The sequence below is a fragment of the Lactuca virosa genome, chromosome 9 (assembly GCF_052849685.1).
Source record: "Lactuca virosa cultivar CGN04683 chromosome 9, Lactuca_virosa_CGN04683_v6, whole genome shotgun sequence".
Lineage (NCBI taxonomy): Eukaryota > Viridiplantae > Streptophyta > Magnoliopsida > Asterales > Asteraceae > Lactuca > Lactuca virosa.
In genome coordinates this window covers 227,748,617-227,769,932 of record NC_136434.1, presented here as the reverse complement: position 1 = coordinate 227,769,932, position 21,316 = coordinate 227,748,617, and the positions used below count along the sequence as shown (strand labels likewise).

The window sequence follows — 21,316 nt, the reverse complement described above, 5'->3', positions numbered from 1 at the left end:
AGATTAGCATAAACAAACATGAAAAAAAATCATCTAGCAAACATCCCATCAAACAAATCAGATTTTGAAAAAAAAATGATCTTCTAGAAAATCAGAAATCAAATGCGTTTCTTCAAAAATCAGAAAACAATTGATTTCAAATCAGACGGGAAAAGGAGAAGGAAAGTGTTACCTAAAAGGAGAAAGAGAATAAGAGGGAAAATTGGTCGGACATGAGGAAGACGACACGTGTGGAGAATAGGAGGATATGCGTTCGTAGATGGTTGTAGAGGTCGAAGCTTCTGGTGCATCTGGTGGTCGTTACGTCTGGTCGACGGTGATTATGGTGATTGGTTATTTAGTTAAGCATGTTTTTTTTCGTATATGTTTAACCAGTAAACTTGTTTGAACTATTCAAACTATGGTAATATTAATGGTAATTACGGGTGATGTTACCCTATTATGAATATCTCAAACACGTTTATTGGTCAGGCTTGTACGAAAAAACATGGTTACCTAAATGTGGACAAAGACCAAAATTCGTTACCCATTTTGGTAATATTGAGTTCTTAATGTGAAGTGCAAGTAGTCATAAGACTCATTGATGTGACATGGAATCGGGTCATTTGGGTCTTGGTGTCGGATTTGGATCATAGATCTGGATTAGGTGTCGTTAGCGAGTTCCCAACTTGATTCCTAACTGCCATCAAAGAACAAACCGTTAGAACCTCCTTGGGAGCAGGCTCCGACAATCAAGTTAGATCGATGTGTATGATGAGATGGTTTCTCTTAGATGGAGAGAACCATCTTGGTGGGAGGAGTGTATGTATATAGTGGAGGCTCGTGTCTAAGAATGAGATAACATCTTCATTGAGGATGAGGTATTCAATTTATAGAGCTAGGGGACATTTAGGTCGGGCCTTGGGCCAGCTCAGCTAGTTAGGGGCTAGGCTATGCTGTCAGGTAATGCTACATGGCGGTGTTGTCATGCGGTGTTGCCACATTATGTTGTCATGCGGTGCAGTCATACGGTGTTGTCATGTGGTGTTGTCTTGATGTTTAGGTCATTTAAATGGATCTAACATCATCACCCACAAAAATACACTAACAACGTAAATACAAAATATGAAGTACACAAACCTCTTACAAACACACATTCCATAATAGTTCTTTGCATTATGCAGTTATGATTTTGTCTATATGATTACAAATCGTACAATAACATACGTAAAAATAACATGGTTCACGATATGCTTAGCGAAAGGCGAATCTATCCTTCGTGTCATCAAATTTCCTTTTTCGGACTCCGGTATATATGCCGGGGATCCGAGATAACGAACTTAATCAAACAAATCTAAAGTTATGATTTTTAAACTGAAAATCCAAATATTGTTACCAAAGGATTTATCATTTAAAAATAAGAATGAAAACTTTACTATTAGATTATACATTAGCTAGATACCACAAATTCGGCTTATTGAATTCGGTGATGTTTAATTTTCTTAAAGATATATTCAAACCAGTCTTTAAAAATTCTAGTATTAAAACTCCATTATAATTATAAAATTCAAGGATTCTTTTGTGTATCACTCACATTCTAACAAGGTTGCAATTTCCAATTTCACGATTTAAGAGTTTTTTTATTTTGCGAAAAAGTTTCACGTGTTAAGAGTTAAATATATCCAACATGTTAGATATTTTTCAAGTCTTCGTTACATCTCTTTTTTGAGTGTGTTTTCTCTTCCAGTATTATTTTTCAAGTGAGGTGGTGGGGTTTATCGGTGCCCAATTTCTCTTCCTATGCGAATTGGTTGGTTTGACTAAAAGCCTTGCGATTATCGTATGTTTCAAAAAAACATTCTAGAAGGTGTATGTCCATATATGAATTCAAAAATTCTCGCTTGTTTGGTGTTACAAAACCGAAGGCAACACGTGTTTTTGATAATATTGTTTCTAAGTCTTACTATTGGTGTAGTGCTAAGAAAGACATTAATTGGGTGGGGTAGCTTCAAAACCCGAAAACTGCTATTATGTAATGTTTTTCTTATTTATCGGCTAGTTTCTTGCTAGTCCGGTCTTTTTATAAAATCTTGTCATTCGAGAGAAAAACAAAACATGTTAACACAAATAGAACATAAACAAGGTCATAACATATACACATGTAGGGTTGAGCAATAGAATTGGATACCTAATTTCGAAATCAAAACCGCATCAAAATCACCTTTAGCGAACGGTTCTAGTTCCAATTTCAAAAAATTTGGAACCGTCCTAAGCAGTTCCGGTTCTCAATTTTCGGAACCACTGCCAGCTGGAAAAAAAGTTTGTTATGCGGTGGAGCTCCTTAGTAGACTACAACAGATCATGCATAGTCATGTTATATCCCCTAGATCTATGGATGTAGTCTTCAAAAGAATTGGTTTTACCATACAAAAGGGTTTAGCGGCGCAACTTGTTGCCCGTTTGCCTTCTCATTCGTTGTATGATGATAACTAAATCCCGATGATTTCAATTTTAAGTTTGATATAATACTTATTTTGCTTAAAAAAAATAATAATAAAATAAAATAAAAAAAATTGGAGAAGAAAATTGTTTAGAGAGGTCAATTCAAACATTTATTTTTTTCTAACCTTAAAAATTTTCTTTTAGGTTTTGTTCGCATTTGATATCTATGTTTAATAACACCTTATTTTATAATTAGGATTATGGAAAGAAAAAAGAAATTATACATTTGAGTTGATTGTATAATTATTATGTAATAACTACCTATTATTTTTTAATAATTATAGTTAAATATGAATTTTTTGAGATGTAATGATTAGAGGGTCAATTTACATTCCATAAGCAGGGGCGGATTTAGCCTGGTCCCGGTGTTGCACCGGCAACACCTGCTTTTTCTGTCCGCAATGGAAAAAAATTCGATTTTTTTTTTGTTTTTACCTATTTTTCATTATCGGCAACACATATTTCATCTCGGCAACACGTATAATGTATTCCTGCATCCGCCCATGTCCATAAGTCCATATGATATGGGGGCATGCCAAGCAACGTCACATCACCACCATCTCCTTCCTTCTCACCATGATCTTTGTCCACACCAGAGTTTTGTGTACCTGCTATGAGATGAGAGGAAGAGAGAGGAACATAGAAGAAAGAGGAAAACATATGAAAAGAGAAGAAGTGTGACAATTGGTTGTGGTCTCTCGTGTTATATACCACATGAGGCCACAATTGTGGCTTCAGGTCATCACTAAGAAACTTTCGAGATGGTGTGCATGATAGTTGCCCTCCTCCAACTCATCACCATGAGAGCTTCATGTCATGTTTGCCCATGGCCTAAGGGGTCCAAATAGAAATCCATATGTTTTTTTTATCCTTTGTGTTCATTAACTATTAAATTTATTTATGTAAGATTGTGGTTGTTGCACTCCGTGAATGACTTCCATTGGCTTTTACATTCATATGAGTATAATTAACTAATTATTGTAACAAAAATGTTATTTTTGCCTTTTTGATTTTAAGTTAATGCTTGTTTTTTGTTTTATAATTCTAAATAGAAGTTCTAAAGCATATAAAACGTGATTTTTAAAACACATTGAATGTAAATTGGTTTATAATTTTTTTGTTTTTGTTTTTGTTTTTTTTTTTTTTTTTGGAACGGAAAATCTAACCTACTCCTAAACTACACCTTAAATCCACCTATGTCCACGACAGAACTTGAACCGTCAACCTCAAGGAGGGAGGGCAACACCGGATACCGCTGGGCTAAAAGCCCTTTGGTATTTATTTATTTGTTTTTGTAACTAATTTTTTTGAAAATAGGTACATTGAATGTAAATTGGTTTATAATTTATTTGTGTTTTGATAATATTGTTTCTAAGTCTTACTTTTGGTTTAATGTTAGATGTAAGAAAGACATTAATTGAGTGGGGTAGCTTCAAAACCCGAAAATTGCTATTATATAATGTTTTTCTTGTTTACCGGTTAGTTTCTTGCTAGTCCGGTCTTTTTATAAAATCTTGTCGTTCCGAAAAAAAATAAGAATAATAAATAATAATAAAACATAAATAGAACATACACAACGTCATAACATATACACATATAGGGTTGAGCAGTAGAATAGGATACCTAATTTCGAAATCAAAACCGCCTCGAAATCGCCTTTAGCGGTTTTAGTTCTAATTTCAAAAAATTTGGAACTGTCCTGAACAAAACTGGTTCTCATTTCTTCGGAACTACTGCCCACTGGAAAAAAGTTTGTTATAATTAGGATTATTGAAAGAAAAAAAAAGCTATAATTTTGAGTTGATTATATAATTATTATGTAATAATTACCTATTATTTTTTAATAATTATAGTTAAATATGGATATTTTGAGATGTAATGATTAGAGGGTCAATTTACATTCCATAAGGCCATAAGATATGGAGACATGTCAAGCAACTCCACCTCACCACCATCTCCTTCCTTCGGTATAAGAGTAACATACAAGAAAGAGGAAAACATATGAAAAGAAAAAAAGTGTGACCATTGGTTGTTGTATCTCGTGTTATATACCACATGAGGCCACAATTGTGGCTTCAGCTCATCACTACGAAACTTTCGAGATGGTGTGCATGATAGTTGTCCTCCTCCAACTCATCACCACGAGAGCTTCATGTCATATATGTCCATGGCCTAAGGGGTCCAAATAGACATATTTTATCTTTTGTGTTCATTAACTAATAAATTAATTTATGTAAGATTGTGATTGTTGCACTCTGTGAATGACTTCCATTGGCTTTTACATTGACATGAGTATAATTAACTAATTATTGTAACAAAAATGTTATTTTTGCCTTTTGATTTTAAATTATTGCTTGTTTTTTGTTTTATAATTCTAAATAAAAGTTCTAAAGCATATAAAAAGTGATTTTTAAAACACATTGAATGTAAATTGGTTTATAACTTATTTGTTTTTGTAACTAATTTTTTTGAAAATAGGTACCTGGAACTGATAGTTCCGATTCCAAAATATTGATAAACAATACAACCAATTCCGTTTCAAACATTTTAGGAATAGTCGATTGCGACTTTGTCTAATTTAAACGGATACCCGTCTATACTCATCCCTACCTGCCTATCCTCACCCTTATACATAATAACTTATGTATCTGATAAATAACATGTATTAAATGATTCTTCTTCTCAAATATTTTTATAAAAAGTGAGCATAAGTTACCTTGTAAGATCCTTTAAATATTATTCTCACTTAATAAGTACTATTTAAAAAACCTAAATAATTACAATTACAATAAAACCAAATCAATATGATTACTTATTTATTCAATTCATATTATCAAGAAGAATGTTAGCAAATGAACATACACCAAATTAAATGCAACCTAATGTTAATCACACGAGCAACTTTCTATTTGGTAGCTTATGTGCATCACTTTAGGCAACATTCATATTTATCACATTTAAACCAAGTTAAACACCAATAATAAGAAAACAAAAAAGTAGTACCTTTATAATATATATAAATCAATAATTTTGCCCTAAAACTACAAACTTAGGGCCCCCTAATTCCTACTTTAGCCAATAAGCATTTACATATCTGGGTTTGCTTCCTCGGGTATCACAGTCAACGTAATACAAGTATTTTTTGCCCTTTTCACCACAACTTTCATCGGTTTTCCAACTTTATCCCCCATAATTTCAATCACCTGTCATTAAACGCCCAAACAAAAAAAAAATTATTCTTTCAATTTCAACAACACCTGACAACTCAACTCCCATACTGCAACTGCCGAGACTCGAACCTGTTGAAATTTAAAGTATTATTAAAATTCAAAATTACCTCTTTTATGCTTGCGACAGGCTTCCCCTCAAATTCAACGACAACATCTCCCGGGCGGAAACCAGCTCGTTCCGCAGGGGATCCTGGACTTACCTGGTTAGCAGTCAGTCACAATCACAGTCAGAGTCACAAAATGATAAAATATAAAAAATAATAATTTAACAAAAAAAAAAAAAAAAAAAAACATACCATAGGCACAAGAACACCTTTGGTAACATTGGGAAACATGACATCTTTTTCTTTGAGCTGAGCAACAATCATATCATTCAGATCAAGCATTTTTAGACCAAGCCAAGGTCGCACCACTCTCCTATTACACCAATTTTAAACGTGATTATTAAGTTAATAAATAAATAAAAGATAATATATATGTATTTAAAAGTGAGGTTATTTTGGTAAAATTTGTTTTTACCCATTAGTTTTGAAATGGTCAATAATTTTGGAAACAGAATCGATTGGTACAGAAAAGCTCAATCCATCAGCTGCCAACACTTTCATAATATTAACACCTATTACTTCTCCATCAATATTAACAAGGGGCCCACCAGAATTACCCTATACCATTACCAACAACATCAAAACAGATTAAGATAAAGCTACAAAGAGACCAAATGACCATTTTACCCTTTCTTTTTCCTTAATTCCTCTATGTGTATAGTGACTAGATGGGTAATGACGTTGTGCTGTAAGCATAAGGTCTGTTTCTTTTGTTACTTTCGTTTCTTTTCTAGACTGAATAAACCGAATGACAAAAAATGACTATTTTACCCTTACATTCCGAAAAATAAATTACACCATATTCATCAATTTTAACATTTTAACGTGAGAGTGGGGAGGAAAAAAAGAAGGGCAAATAGGTAAGGTTAGTGTCTTAATACATTAAGTCATGTTTTTTGGCTTAACCCATTAAGTCAAAAGAAACAATCATGTATAGTTGTATAACGTCTTTTGTCCAAACAAGATATCAACATCAAGTCCCTATCCCACCGCTTTGAGTGGGACAAAAATTTGCAATCTTTGTTCTATTCACATTGGTCTCAGTCTGAGCCCCAGTTCAATGCATGTCAAACACAGTACAGCCTGTTCTATTTTGTCCTTTACAAAAAGATCAAATTTAGAGTACCGCATTGATGGCACAGTCAGTCTGCAAATACTCTCTCCGCATTCCTCCAAGTCCCAAATCACTACTCTTACGATCAACACAACTAAACACAAACAAAAAGAACATTAGTAATCTTTCCATTTGTGTGGGTGGGTGGGTAGGGTGGGGGTGAGGGGTAATGTTACCTTACGATGCCAGCTGTAATGGTGTTTTGAAGGGATAAGGGGCAGCCCATGGCTACTACCCAATCACCAGGACGAAGGGAGCTTGAAGATCCAAGCTTTGCAGTTGGAAGTGGAGTTTTAGATGTTATCTTGACAATAGCAATATCAGAATGCAAATCAGCATTTACCACTATACCCTCAAAAGTCCTCCCATCTTGTAATGTCACATCAACCTGCAACAATAAGAAATAGTAGTAAAGTAGTCACTAACAAAAACTATTTCATGTATCATGTATTATGAAGAAATTGAGCAAGAATTGTATAACTTATAAGTCTATAACCTTTCCTTTAGATGAAGATGTGAACCCTTGAAAATCAACCACTACATGAGCACATGTCAATATGGTACCATCATCATCTATTATGGTTCCAGAACCGATGCTTTTTCCCACTGTTAACCCTTGGAAACCTTCAAAAAAACTATCATTTGTTTAATAAAAATGATACCATAAATTCCTGAAGTTGTGTTTATAATTTTATATATTGTTGAAACAAACCTTTTGGAACTGAAAGATTGACAACAGCTGGGCCAACTCTAGCAGCTGCATTTGCAATTGTATCCCTGCCCAGACATCCACAACATGGTTTTGGGGATTCACTGGTCTCTTTAAAGGGTGGCTCTTTATTTACACCAGGTACAGAAGTTGAGCTAACACTAAAAAGAGATAAAGGGGGGTGTCCTATGAGAACACCAATGAAACTAATCAAAAGAATGATGACAATATTCAATGAAAAAATTAAAGAAACATGAATAGAATGAATGACAGACCATGTCTTGAAGGAGCTGAGGAAGAAAATGGAGAGTTGAGAACCCATGAAGATAATGTGTAATGTGATAGTGAAGGAAGGGAAACTCGCATTGACATATCTACAGTAAGTCCAGGAAACATCAGATGTAAGAATATGTAAATAAGTGATATAGTAAAATTGATGAAGAATAGTATTCATGTATTGAAGCATATGTTAAAATGTTTTGATCCCAAATCATTTCATCCTTCTTTTATTCAAAATTAAAATGAGTAAGATCAGATTCTTAATTATGAAAATTCAAATTCGTGATACCACATTGGTAGACCCTAAAACTGGAACAGTGCCCTTATTCCTTAATTCGAGCATAATAACATATACAGATTGATTTCGCATAACTGAGAAAATGGACCACAATTGTGGTGTGGAGATAGACAGGTGGTTATAAGCTCTACGAAATTGCTTCTCATGAGCAAAAATCATTTCTTATAAAGAGAAAAAGAACGCTACTGACCAGAATCTTCGATATCAAGTTTATAGGCGAGTCCTGATCCCGCTGTAGCCAAAGCAACTAATCGGATGAAAGCATTGTCTTTAGACAACGAAACTTTTCTCTGCAAAAGGATAAAAATGAACAAGAACATGAAATGTGATTCGACAATTGCAACTGCGATGTTAGGTTATCAAAACTCTCATCAGAAATTGGAGAAAAGAAATTTAATTGAATGCTAAGATCTTACGAAGATATGTCTCATGGCTTAGACAAGAGCAAGAGACGGAATTTCGTCTCAGAGAATTCGATGTAAAACCCTGAATCCCCTGTTCTGCTTCTTTCAGAGTAGTCTCCGGACGTGGGCAAGAAGGAATAGAGTTTTATAATTGGGTCCTTGAGTTTTTCGCATTTGATCAATTAGACCACTTTAGTTTTTCTTTTTGCAATATAGCCACTCGACTTGGTTATGTAATAATTTCGAAACAAAATAGATAAAAGGGTTAATGACCTAGAAAGGTAACGAACTTTTGTCTTTGTCCACATTTAGATAACCATGTTTTTTTCGTTCACATTTGACCATTGAACTTGTTTGACTTGTTCAAAATAGGATAATATGACCAGTAATTACGGTAATATTACCCTATTATGAACATGTCAAATAAGTTTATTGATCAAATGTGTACGAAAAAAACATGGTTACCTAAATAAGGACAAAAATCAAAGTTTCTTACCCGTTTTGGTAATACTGGACAAGAACCGTCATAGGGACTGTGTGCCCTGGGATCAGGCTCCGACAGTCAATGAACAATTAGGTTAGGCTTGGTCTAACCCAGTTTAGTCTCGGCTAGTCATGGACTAAGTTGTGTTGCTCGGTCTTTAAAAGACATACAACCTAACCCCTTAAGCGTATACAACCTAACCCCTAACTAGCTGGGCCTAAACCGGGTTGACCCAAGACTTAACAATCTCCTCATACACAAGACCGGACAACCCAATTTCATTTCACATTAATGGATCTTATGACTACTTGCACTTAACATAAAGAACCCAATATTACCAAAATAGGTAAGGAACTTTGGTTTTTGTCCATATTTAGGTAACCATGTTTTTTTCGTACACATTTGACCAGTAAACTTGTTTGACATGTTCATAATAGGGTAATGTTACCGCTAATTACCGGTCATATTATCCTATTTTGAACAGGTCAAACAAGTTCAATGGTCAAATGTGAACGAAAAAAACATGGTTACCTAAATGTAGACAAAGACCAAAGTTTGTTACATTTCTAGGTCATTAACCCTAGATAAAATAGTTCGATTACAAATTCTGTCAAAACTTATACGGAACGGAAACATATTGTTGCAACTTGCCTTGATATATCTATCTATAATATATAAAAATTATAAAATTAATATATTTGTTACACCATATTTATTTAAAATCCTTAAAAATGATTAAATATTTTAAATATAAATACGAATAAACATTCATTTAAAACTTCATAACTTTTCAAAAAAAATTAATAATGATTTTAAATTGGTTAACTAATCTAAGATAAATAAAAAAATTGTAAATTAATTAGCAATAATAATAAATAATAGTTATATAAAACACCGAAGTGAATTATTCGGTATATGATTTTTATTTAGTACATGTTTTGGAATTAACAATAGTTATATCTATTCTTATATTATGGTGTCGCTATCTTTATCGAACGAAATGTAAGTTATATACCGATCACAAAAGTTTCTAACGCATACACAATCATAAACATTTAAACATGAGATAGTGTCTTTGGATATAATTGGTTGATTACGATTGTGAAATCAAGTACCATGGAAAAAAAAAGGCAAATGTGGTGGCTTATTTTTTAAATAGAAAACCAAACTTAGGGACGATTTTGGGAAACATTGATTATAGAGAACCAATCTTGATATTTTAGTAAAGCTTAAAGACTATTCTTGTAATTTACTCTATTGAAATATCGCCATATGATTATATTTGCAAATATCTAAAATTATGTTATTTAATTTAAAAATCATATGGTTATTTTGTGGGAATATCTTTTTATTTTTTTTCATGAGTAAAGAACCAATTTATAGCTTAAATTGGGTGTTAATATTAATAAATATGACTTATGGGTATCGTATAAGTTGCGAGACTTGATGCCATAATGATGACAGCTAATATGATTATCCAATAAGCTTGACAGCCTAAATTAGGTGTTACTATTAATAAATAGGGATAATGACTTGAAAGGGTAACGAACTTTCGACTTTGTTCACATTTAGTCACTAAACTTTTTTTCGTTATCTATTTGTCATTGAACTATTGAAACTGTTCACATTTTACCCTTATGACCGGCTGTTACCGGTCATAAGGGTAAAATGTGAACAGTTTCAATAGTTTAGTGGCAAATAGATAACGAAAAAAAGTTTAGTGACTAAATGTGAACAAAATCGAAAGTTCGTTTCCCTCTAAAAAGTTCAATGACTAAATGTGAACAAACTTCCTCTTGTATTATGTTTTAGCAAATTATTTATTTTTGTTAAATTGTAGCAACATTTGTTGATGAAGAAATCTATGAAATAAAAAAAAACAAAACCCTGAAAATATATTTAAAAAAAACAAAAAATCGAAACCGAAATAAAAAACCAATGGTTTGACATTTTCCAAAATAAAAAATCAAAATTTTCAATCTGATTTTGGTTTTACAAAAAAATGAACCATGTCACTGATGTGAATTATGACCATTGGTTTGGCATGCGGAATTAAAGAACACGGTGATTTGGGTGTTTAAGAGATGCATTCGATTATGAAAGGTGTTTACAAAAAGGATCTAAATCTAAATCTACATAATTAACACACACTAACACTCTCAATGTTACATCTCTCAAGCACACATATACATGTGGTATGAACTCACCTTATATAGAGGTGTTTACATGTCTCTCTCTATCTCTCATGTCATAAGGGGGGAGTTTTGGATAGAAAATTCTGAATTGAGCGCTTTCTCATTCCCTTTTTGGTTTTATAATCATTTGTCGATTATAAAAAGGGGGAGGGATTTAGATATGGAAATCCGAAAGTTGAATTTTTTAGAGGGAGGGATTTAGATACAAGAGGAAGTTTGTTCACATTTAGTCATTGAACTTTTTAGAGGGAAACGAACTTTCGATTTTGTTCACATTTAGTCACTAAACTTTTTTTCGTTATCTATTTGCCACTAAACTATTGAAAATGTTCACATTTTACCCTTATGACCGGTAACAGCCGGTCATAAGGGTAAAATGTGAACAGTTTCAATAGTTCAGTGACAAATAGATAACGAAAAAAAGTTTAGTGACTAAATGTGAACAAAGTCGAAAGTTCGTTACCCTTTCAAGTCATTATCCCTAATAAATATGATTTATGGATATCTTATAATAAGATGTGAGATTTGATATCATAATGATGATAGGTGATATGACTATCTAATAATCTTGAAAGTGTATATATTTGAATTACATTTCAAGAAAATAGTTTAATAGTATTTTTTAAATAAAGAAATAGATCATATATAGATCACTAGATTGTATGACCTTATCGGTACATAACATATAAACATAGGCCGTAAAAGATTATACTATTTCAACGGCAATGTTTCAACACTTAATTTATTATATCCATTAGAAACTCAAAAGATGCCTTACAAGTCTTTTTATTTAATGATTATATATCATATCAACTATCTTGTTCAAATATAAAGTAATTTATTATCAACCCAAAAAAAGTAAATATATTTTCATCGTATAATAAATCAAAAACCAGCAACCCTATTTTCATCATCGTCAAACTAATCGACCCCATAGTCATATTTCGAATTGCTTCTTTTTTATCGATGAAAAAAATTGCACTAAAAAGATATATATCATTCGATCGCTATATGAAAACCTTTAGAGAGATCTAAACTAAAAATATATGTTCTTGAACTATTCAATGAGTACATTGGTGATTCTAAAGACAAGATGGAGTTGCTGAGAGAGGTAAGAGATTTTGACTCGTCCTACCACCGAATCAACACACATATTTATCTCTCTAGTTTAATTTCCAAATATCGTCTCATTTACAACACTTTAACAACATTACTTGAACACATTAATAAAAAAAATCAAGAAGAAGACGGAGATGATACACGAGTTTAGAAAAAATATTGAACTATCAGGGTTTAAAGTTCTTTCAAGTATATTGCTAATATTTTTCCATTTTTAGATGATTTTGTTTTTAACATGAAATGCATGTTATTCTACTTAAGGTTTTTGGTTTTTTAGGTAGTGAACAATATGTTCGATGACACAATATTTTGTCATAACATTTTTGTGATTATTTTGTCATAACATTTTTGTGATTAATCATTCCCCCGTCCTTTAAATGATAAAACATTTTACCTAACCAATAGTACCATTATATGATAATTTATAATCACACATATTCGGTGGTATCACAAATATATGTTCAGTGAAATTAAATTGGCATGTCACTAATTTATAAAATATATTCAGTGGCATCAACAAAATATATTCGGTGACATACAAATAAATGATAATTTATACCAAATTATATTACGGACTCGCATCAGAATATGTTTGATGCAAGTAAAGCCACTTGCAACATTATACTAAACGATAATATGCTCTCAACAACTATATATTTGGTGTTGTGTGCAATTAAATATACAGTAATATGTGAAATTCGATGTAATAGTTACGGTAGTTGGTTTTATGGCGGGAATGTTGGTGGTCATTATGATAGTAATAATTAATAATACTCATATATATTGTATTGTAAATGAAAATCCAAAAGCATTCATATTAAATGACTTTTTATCGATGACGCTAGTAACACGTATATGTTTGGTGTTACGAAGGAAACTGCGTATATATTTGGTGTTACGAAGGAAACTACTATATATATATATATATATATATATATATATATATATATATATATATATATATATATATATATATATAATACCTCAATTTCCAGGTATTTTCCATTTACACCCTTAATATGGAATTGTTTGCAAAACTGGTCCCAAAGAGCCTTAAGTGAGAAAGGCGCCTCTATTGCGTACGTTGGATGTAAACTTGTGTACGTTGGCCGTACGTGGTCGATACTCAAACCCTAAATTTTAGTGTTTTGACTTATTTTAGAATCATTAACTCCCAATACCTCTTACCCTCATCAGCCTCCACCCCTCATTTCGTCCATAACAAACCTTAATCTCTTGTGTGTACATTTTGAGCTTGAAAGTGTGTGTTTTAGTGTCATTTAAGCAATAAGAAGATTAAAGAACCACCTTGGAAGATCAATACCACTTAGGTCCGGAAACACATCACCCTCGAGCATCATTTGGAGGTATAAAGTTCGAATCTTGATAAGCTAGTTGCTTAGATAATGCTAGATATGAAGTTTTGTGCTTTTTAGTCCCATATTCTTGGTCTAAGTGAGTATGGATTACTCTGGACCAAATGAGTTGTCCTTTTGGACGTTTTGGAGTGTTTAAACTTATAAAAATGTGATATTGGCCCTTCTTTTCATTCCATGCAAAAGTTGAAGAGTATAAATGGCTTATGGAGTTAGGGTTTTAGCATTTGGGCATTTTCTAGTCATGGAAAGTCATAAAGGTGGAAACTTTATGACTTAGAACAATGTTTTGGGATTAGATATGTGTTTGGGTGGAATGTTTTAATTGAATAAGCTTATTCAAAAAGAAATGGGTTCAGGCGCAATACGTCGGGCGTACCAAATGGTACGTTGCATGTACTGGGCTGAAGCCCCGATGGTCCACCTGATCCTCGACTATAACCAACGTAAGAGCTGAGTATGTGGGGCGTACTCAACCAACTTGACTTTTCCTTTTATTTTTACTTCTTGAATTTGACCTTTTACTAGGATTTTGACCAAGTTTGACCTAAGGGCATTTTGGGTGTTTTGAGTAATAGTTTGACACAAGGTCACTGTTTGCTATGTCCAGGAGAAGGTGATGTCGAGTTTAATTCAATATCATCTTGAGTAATTGTCAAATAGTCAGAAAGATTTGATGATTCAGGAAGTTGATTATCTTAAGCATTGACTTCAGCATCAGTAGCCCTATCTGGAACACCAAAAATTAAATCATAATCAAAATCAGACGAATTAATACTTTCAGATTCATTAAGTATTGTGTAACATCCGAATTTTCAGGGATATTATTGTGTATGTTAATCTTGAGATCGAAGGAGAGACTCAACGAGTTGTGGATTTAATGAATGGACTCGACGAGTCAGAGGATGGACTTGCCGAGTAGGTGTTGGGCAGAGAAACCCTAATTTTCCGGGTTTGTGCCCTATTTAAATGGCCTTAAGCCCTTATTTCCGCCTCCCTTACCTCCAGAGAGCCCTGTTGGAAACCCCAGATCAGTTTCATCCATTGTGAGAGAGAAAGTGGCTAATTTGGGTGTTCTTATGCAATTTTGAGAGGGGATTTGGAGAGCATCTTGGCTTGGATCAAGAGAAGGCTTTTGGATCCAGAGATTCTTCAGAGTTTTGCTTCAGTTGGAGGTAAAAAGATGCTAGCTTGATCATTTCCTTATGAGATCTTGTTTTAGGGAACTTTTAGGGCTTTCTTCCATTTATCTTGGGTCATGGAGTGATTTGTGTATAGGTTGAGGTTGGGACCTCAGATCTGGACTATGAGTGGCCTTGTGAGTCCAGAAACCCGAGCTTTATTGAGTTGGAAGCAAGCTCTTGTGCATCTAGCCCTTGTTGGAGCATGTTTTGGCATTAGGAGCCTTATATGCCATGCATGAACGTAAAGCTTGCAACTTTACGTGCTATTCGAGCCTTAGGATAGTAGATCTAGTGTTTGGAGTAATAGATCTGCCTTAAATCGTCTGAATGAGAAATCAGATCGAAGGGACTCGTCGAGTCCATAAACTGACTCAACGAGTCGGTTAGGGTTTGTCCCGATGAGCTGGACCATGCAATAGCTCGGCGAGTTAGGGGTTAGCTCGGCGAGTTAGGGGCTAACTCGACGAGCTAGACCTTCACGAGACTTATGAGGAACGAGTGGACTCGACGAGTCGCATTAGTGCACTCGGCGAGTCGGGTCAAACATGGACTGTTGACTCGAGTTTGACTTCCTTTGAATTTAGGGTTTGGTTAACATGAGTAATGGAGACCATGGAGGGGTAAAATGGTCTTTTACCCAATTCAAGAGTTAGAGAGAGAAAGAATAATCTTTGGTTTATTTAGAGTCGAGAATCGAGTAATTATTGAGATAACTACCCTATGTGTTAGGCGGTGGCTAGTTCGAGATTCGAGTGCGAGGATGCTTGTTTGCTGCCGAGGTGAGTCTTCTCGCTATACTTTACCTAGAGTGGTATTTATGTGTGACCGGAAGGTCTTATGTGCTTATTTGAGTTATGCATCTTGTCTATGTGATATTATGCTATGAGTTATTTAGACCGGAACCAAGGGTCCAACGAGCTGCAGGACCAGAAGGTCATCAAGGTAGGGTCGGAAGGTCTACCAGAGTTGTGGAGCCGGAAGGTCCTCACTAGACCGGACCAGAAGGTCCAACGAGCAGTGAGACCGGAAGGGCTTTCATCTAGACCGGACCGGAGGGTCCAACGATTCATGGGACTGGAGGTTCCCACTGAGACACATGGGCTGGAGGGCCCTACAGAGTTATAGCCTCGAGTGGCTAGTATGTGTATGTGGTATTTTGGGGAACTCACTAAGCTTCGTGCTTACTGTGTTATGTGTTATGTGTTTCAGGTTTTCTCAGGATCACGGGAAGGCACCGGCTTGGTTGTACACACCAGTGAAAGAGTTACGTTCTGAGGATCCTGGATTTGAATCAAACAATTACGGAGTTGTGATTTGTAAATTAAATAAATGAGATTTTCATGAATTGTGTTATGAGAATTATGCGGTTTTTAAATGAAAATTTTGTTTGAAAATTTACGGTGTTACATATTGGTTTTTGTTCGAAACACTTTTCAACTTGTTTGATGTAATAATCATCGAAAGTGAGATTGAATGTTTCTTCAATTTTCCTTGTTCATCTATTCAACACTCGATATGCAACCGAATTATGAGAATAACCCAAGAAAATTCCTTCGTCAGCTTTGGACTGAAATTTCGAAAGATTATCCTTGAGATTCATGATAAAACACCTGTAACCAAAAAACATGAAAGAATTTGACATTAGGTTTTCGGTTATTGATAATTTCATAAGGAGTAATGTTGAATCTTCGATTAATGAACGATCTATTTTGTGTAAAACATGCAGTAGAGACTGCCTCAGCCCAAAGATATTGAGGAAGATTCACATATGTAAGCATCGTTCTTGCAGCTTCACAAAGAGAACGATTTCGCCTTTCAACCACCCCATTCTCCTGAGGTGTGTAGGTGAAGAAAAATTAAGTGAAATTCCTTGTTCTATTAACAACGAATTAAGAACATTGTTCTTAAATTCGGCACCATTGTCACTCTTGATTTTTCAAACTTTCTGCTTCAAGCTTGTTTCCATCTTCTTGATAAAATCAATCATTATTTGAGCAACCTCAGATTTTAACCTGAGAAAATAAACCCAAGTAAATCGAGAAAAATCATCAACAATAACTAAAATGTACCGTTATTTGTTGAGAGTTTCAACAGTCGATGGTCCACAAATATCAATATGAAGAACTTCCAATGGTTCAATAATTTTCGAATCAATGACAATTAGATGTCCTTGACGATGTTGTTTCCCTTGTTCGCAAGCTGTACACAAAGTATCATTATCAAATTTTAATACAGGTAAGCCTCGAACAAGATCATTTACCACCAATTTATTGAGATTTCGAAAGTTCAAATGAGAAAGACGTCGATGCCAAAGCCAGCTAACATCAGATGAAGCTTTCGAAAGTAAGCACACAGAGGGAACTCCAACAATTGGCTTTATATCGAGAGTGAACATATCTCCTTTTCTTTTGGATTTGAGCAAAACATTGTTTGTATTGGCATTCGAAATAATACTTCCTTATTCATTAAACACCACTTGATTTCCAGTGCCCACAACAAGTTGTGAAACACTAATCAAATTATGTTGATGACCTTCGACATAAGAACCCGATTAACATTGAACTTCCCATTTGTAACTTTATCATATCCCTTGACTTGACACTTTTGATTGTTACCAAACTTCACAACTCCAGCATTTTCCAAACTTCGATAATCACGCAAATTCTCTTTCCTTCCAGTCATGTGACGAGAGCAACCACTATCTGTCACAACCCAAAAATTTCTATCTTTTAAGGTCAAACACATCAACTTAAGGTCAAACTTTTGGGTTTCTAAGCTTAGTACACTCAAGGATTGTGTGTTAATAAGTGTTAGCTTGAGATCATTGAATTGCAATCGAGCCGGAAACACCCTCACAGGTAGTTCACGGCCAAGAAACATGTTCACGGCCGTGAACCCTCCTTAGGTCCTGAACCCTTAGCATATATATTAGTTTTGCCATTTTTCCTTCACTTATTCTCCTCTTAGTCGTGATCCTCTCAAGTCTCTCTTAAGTATCATCCGCAAGAACTTCATCTTTCACTCTTTTTCATCCATTTTTCGTTAACATCTTCTTAGAATACATCAAAGAGCCTTCAAACACTCACCAAACAACAAGATCTTCAAGTGCTCTTCACCATTTCTGGACTGTGAACACTCCCAAGGCCGTGAACCATCCTTCCTTTGGGCCGTGAACCTCAAGTGGGTCGTGAACCATCCTTCATCTGGGTCGTGAACCTCAAGTGGGCTGTGAACCACTCATCATTTGGGTCGTGAACACCTCAAGCCCAGCCGTGAACACCCTTTCAGCCTCCTAACTGGCTTTTAGCCCTCTTTTGGTGAGTTATTCTTGCATCCTAGGTTGTTTCCCAATCACCTTTGTAGTTAGATTCACTAATTACATGCCTATATGTATCATTATATCTCATTTATGACTCGTTTGTGCCTTGGGACTTCATTCGTGGAACATATCATCCTTACTCGAATCTTCATTTGAATCACCCACATAAGGTGAGTTCATACCCCTATAATCTATCTTTTAAATGTTTTTAAATGCTTTTAAGTAGGGTAATACAAGTTGAACACAATAATATTATGTTAATATTTACCTGTGATAACCATCACATTAAAGAATTTCTTATGTTTTTTTAAGTGATTAAATCAATCCAAAAACTCTTTTAAAAAGATGTTGGATTGTTGTTTATAAAACTCAATTTTAAAGTACATGTTTAACTCAGTAGCTAGTTGAGTCTTTTCTACAAATCAGGAACAATTTAAACAAACATACTAGTAAACTATAATAGGTATAGTTTAGGGTTCAGTACATACTATATTCTACAACAGAGGAACAATACATGATTCACGTACATATACTTTACACTCCTAGTAACCTAGGAAGGGAACATATCATTAATTCATTGTTTAAAACAAAATATGATAATAAACATGGTATATGGATATATATATATATATATATATATATATATATATATATATATATATATATATATATATATATATATATATATATGGGGTACATCTACAAAGTATCGGGTTATATATGGGGTACATCTATAAGGTACCGAGTTTTATTTAAAAAGGGTACATCTACAAAGTACCTTACAATAATAAATAAAACATAGTAATATATAAAACTCACACCAGTATCGGCTGAGGCGTTTAGAGTGCAGTATTTCATTACTTCTAGTAGTCTTCCTAACCAATAGATTAGTGCCACATAACTTCCTAGTAACATGAACATTCAATTAGAAGGGGGCCTATAATTCTAACTTTATGATTCATTGGTGGATACATTAGGGATATATATTAATCGGATCTGACATACAGTAGGATGTGTGTTTTCCGCTTCATTTCCTGTTTCTTGTTTGGTTGTGGGCTTAGAGCAGATTCACACAGTCTACTATCTATTCGAACTGAGTTATATATATATATATATATATATATATATATATATATATATCATGTATACACTAAGTAATCATAGGGAGTAACAGATATGGGTCAGGTCATAACATACAAATTCAGTATACCACTGTTAGTACAAAAACATACTTTTCGGATAGAACATTAAGTAGGTGAAACTATAAACTTATCTATAAAAGGTTTGATACACATTATTAAACCAGTATAACTTAAAGGACCTTTAATGGTTAATCCTATAATACCTTAGTTTATACATCAGGGTTATATACATGGTTGTAGAAATCGCTAATCGGCCGCTAATCGGTGGACTAGCGATTAGGGATTAATCGGGTAGGCGGAGATTAATCGGTGGATTAATCGGGGACCATTAATTATTAAGAAAATTATTCAAAAATTTATAAATCTAATTTTAATCCTACAAAAAAAGTGATTAATCGGCGATTAGGTCCGATTAGGCCCGACTTTGACCTGCGTTGACCAAACCCGATTAGGTCCGATTAAGTCCGATTTGGTCCGATTAGGTCCGATTAATTCTGACTTTGACCTGTATTGACCAAACCCGATTATAGTGACCGATTAGCAATAAATCTCATCGGTGGAAGTCCGATTAGCGATTAATCGGCCGATTAGGCCGATTTCTACAACACTGGTTATATATAATTAATATCCGATAGGCAATGGAATGGGTGTTTTCCGCCTTACTTCCTGTTCCTTGTTTGGTTGTGGGCTTAGGACAGATTCACACATTCAACTGTCCGTTCGATATTAGATTATATATAGCTAGTATAAACTAAGTGATTATATAAGGAACTATTGTGGTTACCATTTTTATTAAAGGAAATATATGATTTTCTTAAGTAATGTTTTCTTCAAATATAAAAGAACTATTATAGTTAACTTCGTAAGTACCAAATGAATACGCCGGGGTTATATCCAATAAAGATCTAACAAACAATGGGATGTGTGACTTCCGCCTCATTTCCTGTTCCTTGTTTGGTTGTGGGCTTAGGGCAGATTCACACAATCGATTGTCTGTTTACTCTAAATTGTATATAACTTGTATCCATTTAGTACTCATAGAAGGGATTGTAGAGTCATTTTTACTTATCATTCAACACATAAGAAAATATAGGATTTTCTGGAGGAACAGGCGAGCTTTTCTAAAAGAACTTATAGCATACTTCTTATAACTAAAATTCTTATGAACTCACCAGCTTAAATGTTGATCTACTCTTTCAAAATAACTTGTATTCTCAGGAAACTAGTAGACAGGTACGTGCTCAGGGATTCAGAAGATGGAGTATAGTAGTTTCATGTCTTGTTTTGTTATTTACTTTGGAGTCAATCTTTTTTTGAATATAATACATTGTAAACACTTTATTATTAATGCAATGGTTGTTTGTTACTTTGATTACTATGATGCATGTGTTGTGATACTAAGCATGACGTCCTCCGCCCCCGAACATTTCCGCCGTTCCGGTTTGGGGGTGTGACACTATCGATATACCATTTTCATCATATTGCTCGTCACATAGAACCTGCAATCAGTGAAAGAATTTAGGTACCCAAGGTTTTTTGGGTCCTTTATGATTAGTTTGAAACACATTATGAAATAAAGATCCTAAAATCCAATTACGAACTTTAGATTTGACACTATCAATTAAGTCCACTTCATTTGGTAAAGGCTCAGAAATATAACTTTTCGAAAGTTTAGGACTTTCACTGATTTTCACATTTTTCTTCTCAGATTGTGGCTTTGTTGCTTTTTCTTTCGAAACAGGGCGTCATGCCTTGACTGAAGATGTCGAGTCTTTCGATGATGAACTGATATTAGACATTTCGTTCAAATACTTTTCATAAGCAATTTTGATTTGTTGTTGAGAGTATTTTCCTGTTTGATAAGACTTCCCTTTGCCT

The 21,316-nt window shown here is 34.2% G+C and overlaps 1 protein-coding gene across 2 annotated transcripts; it reads right to left on the bottom strand.

Moving 5' to 3' along the window:
- Window positions 1–5,264: 5,264 nt before the first annotated feature.
- On the bottom strand, window positions 5,265–8,752 carry DEG14 (Trypsin family protein with PDZ domain-containing protein). 2 transcript variants are annotated; one of them, XM_079069949.1, is made up of 11 exons: window positions 8,632–8,752; window positions 8,406–8,505; window positions 7,914–8,012; window positions 7,642–7,824; window positions 7,426–7,553; window positions 7,106–7,317; window positions 6,942–7,023; window positions 6,231–6,373; window positions 6,008–6,128; window positions 5,819–5,911; window positions 5,265–5,684 (listed from the first exon to the last, which is right to left on the bottom strand). In XM_079069949.1, the coding sequence occupies exons 1-11, from the start codon at window positions 8,644–8,646 to the stop codon at window positions 5,568–5,570; spliced, it is 1,293 nt and encodes a 430-aa protein (XP_078926075.1). In that variant the 5' UTR covers window positions 8,647–8,752; the 3' UTR covers window positions 5,265–5,567. The 2 variants fall into 2 exon arrangements, with proteins under 2 accessions (XP_078926075.1, XP_078926076.1); XM_079069950.1 differs by lacking the exon at window positions 8,632–8,752 and having other exon boundaries at window positions 7,642–7,799.
- Window positions 8,753–21,316: the final 12,564 nt, after the last annotated feature.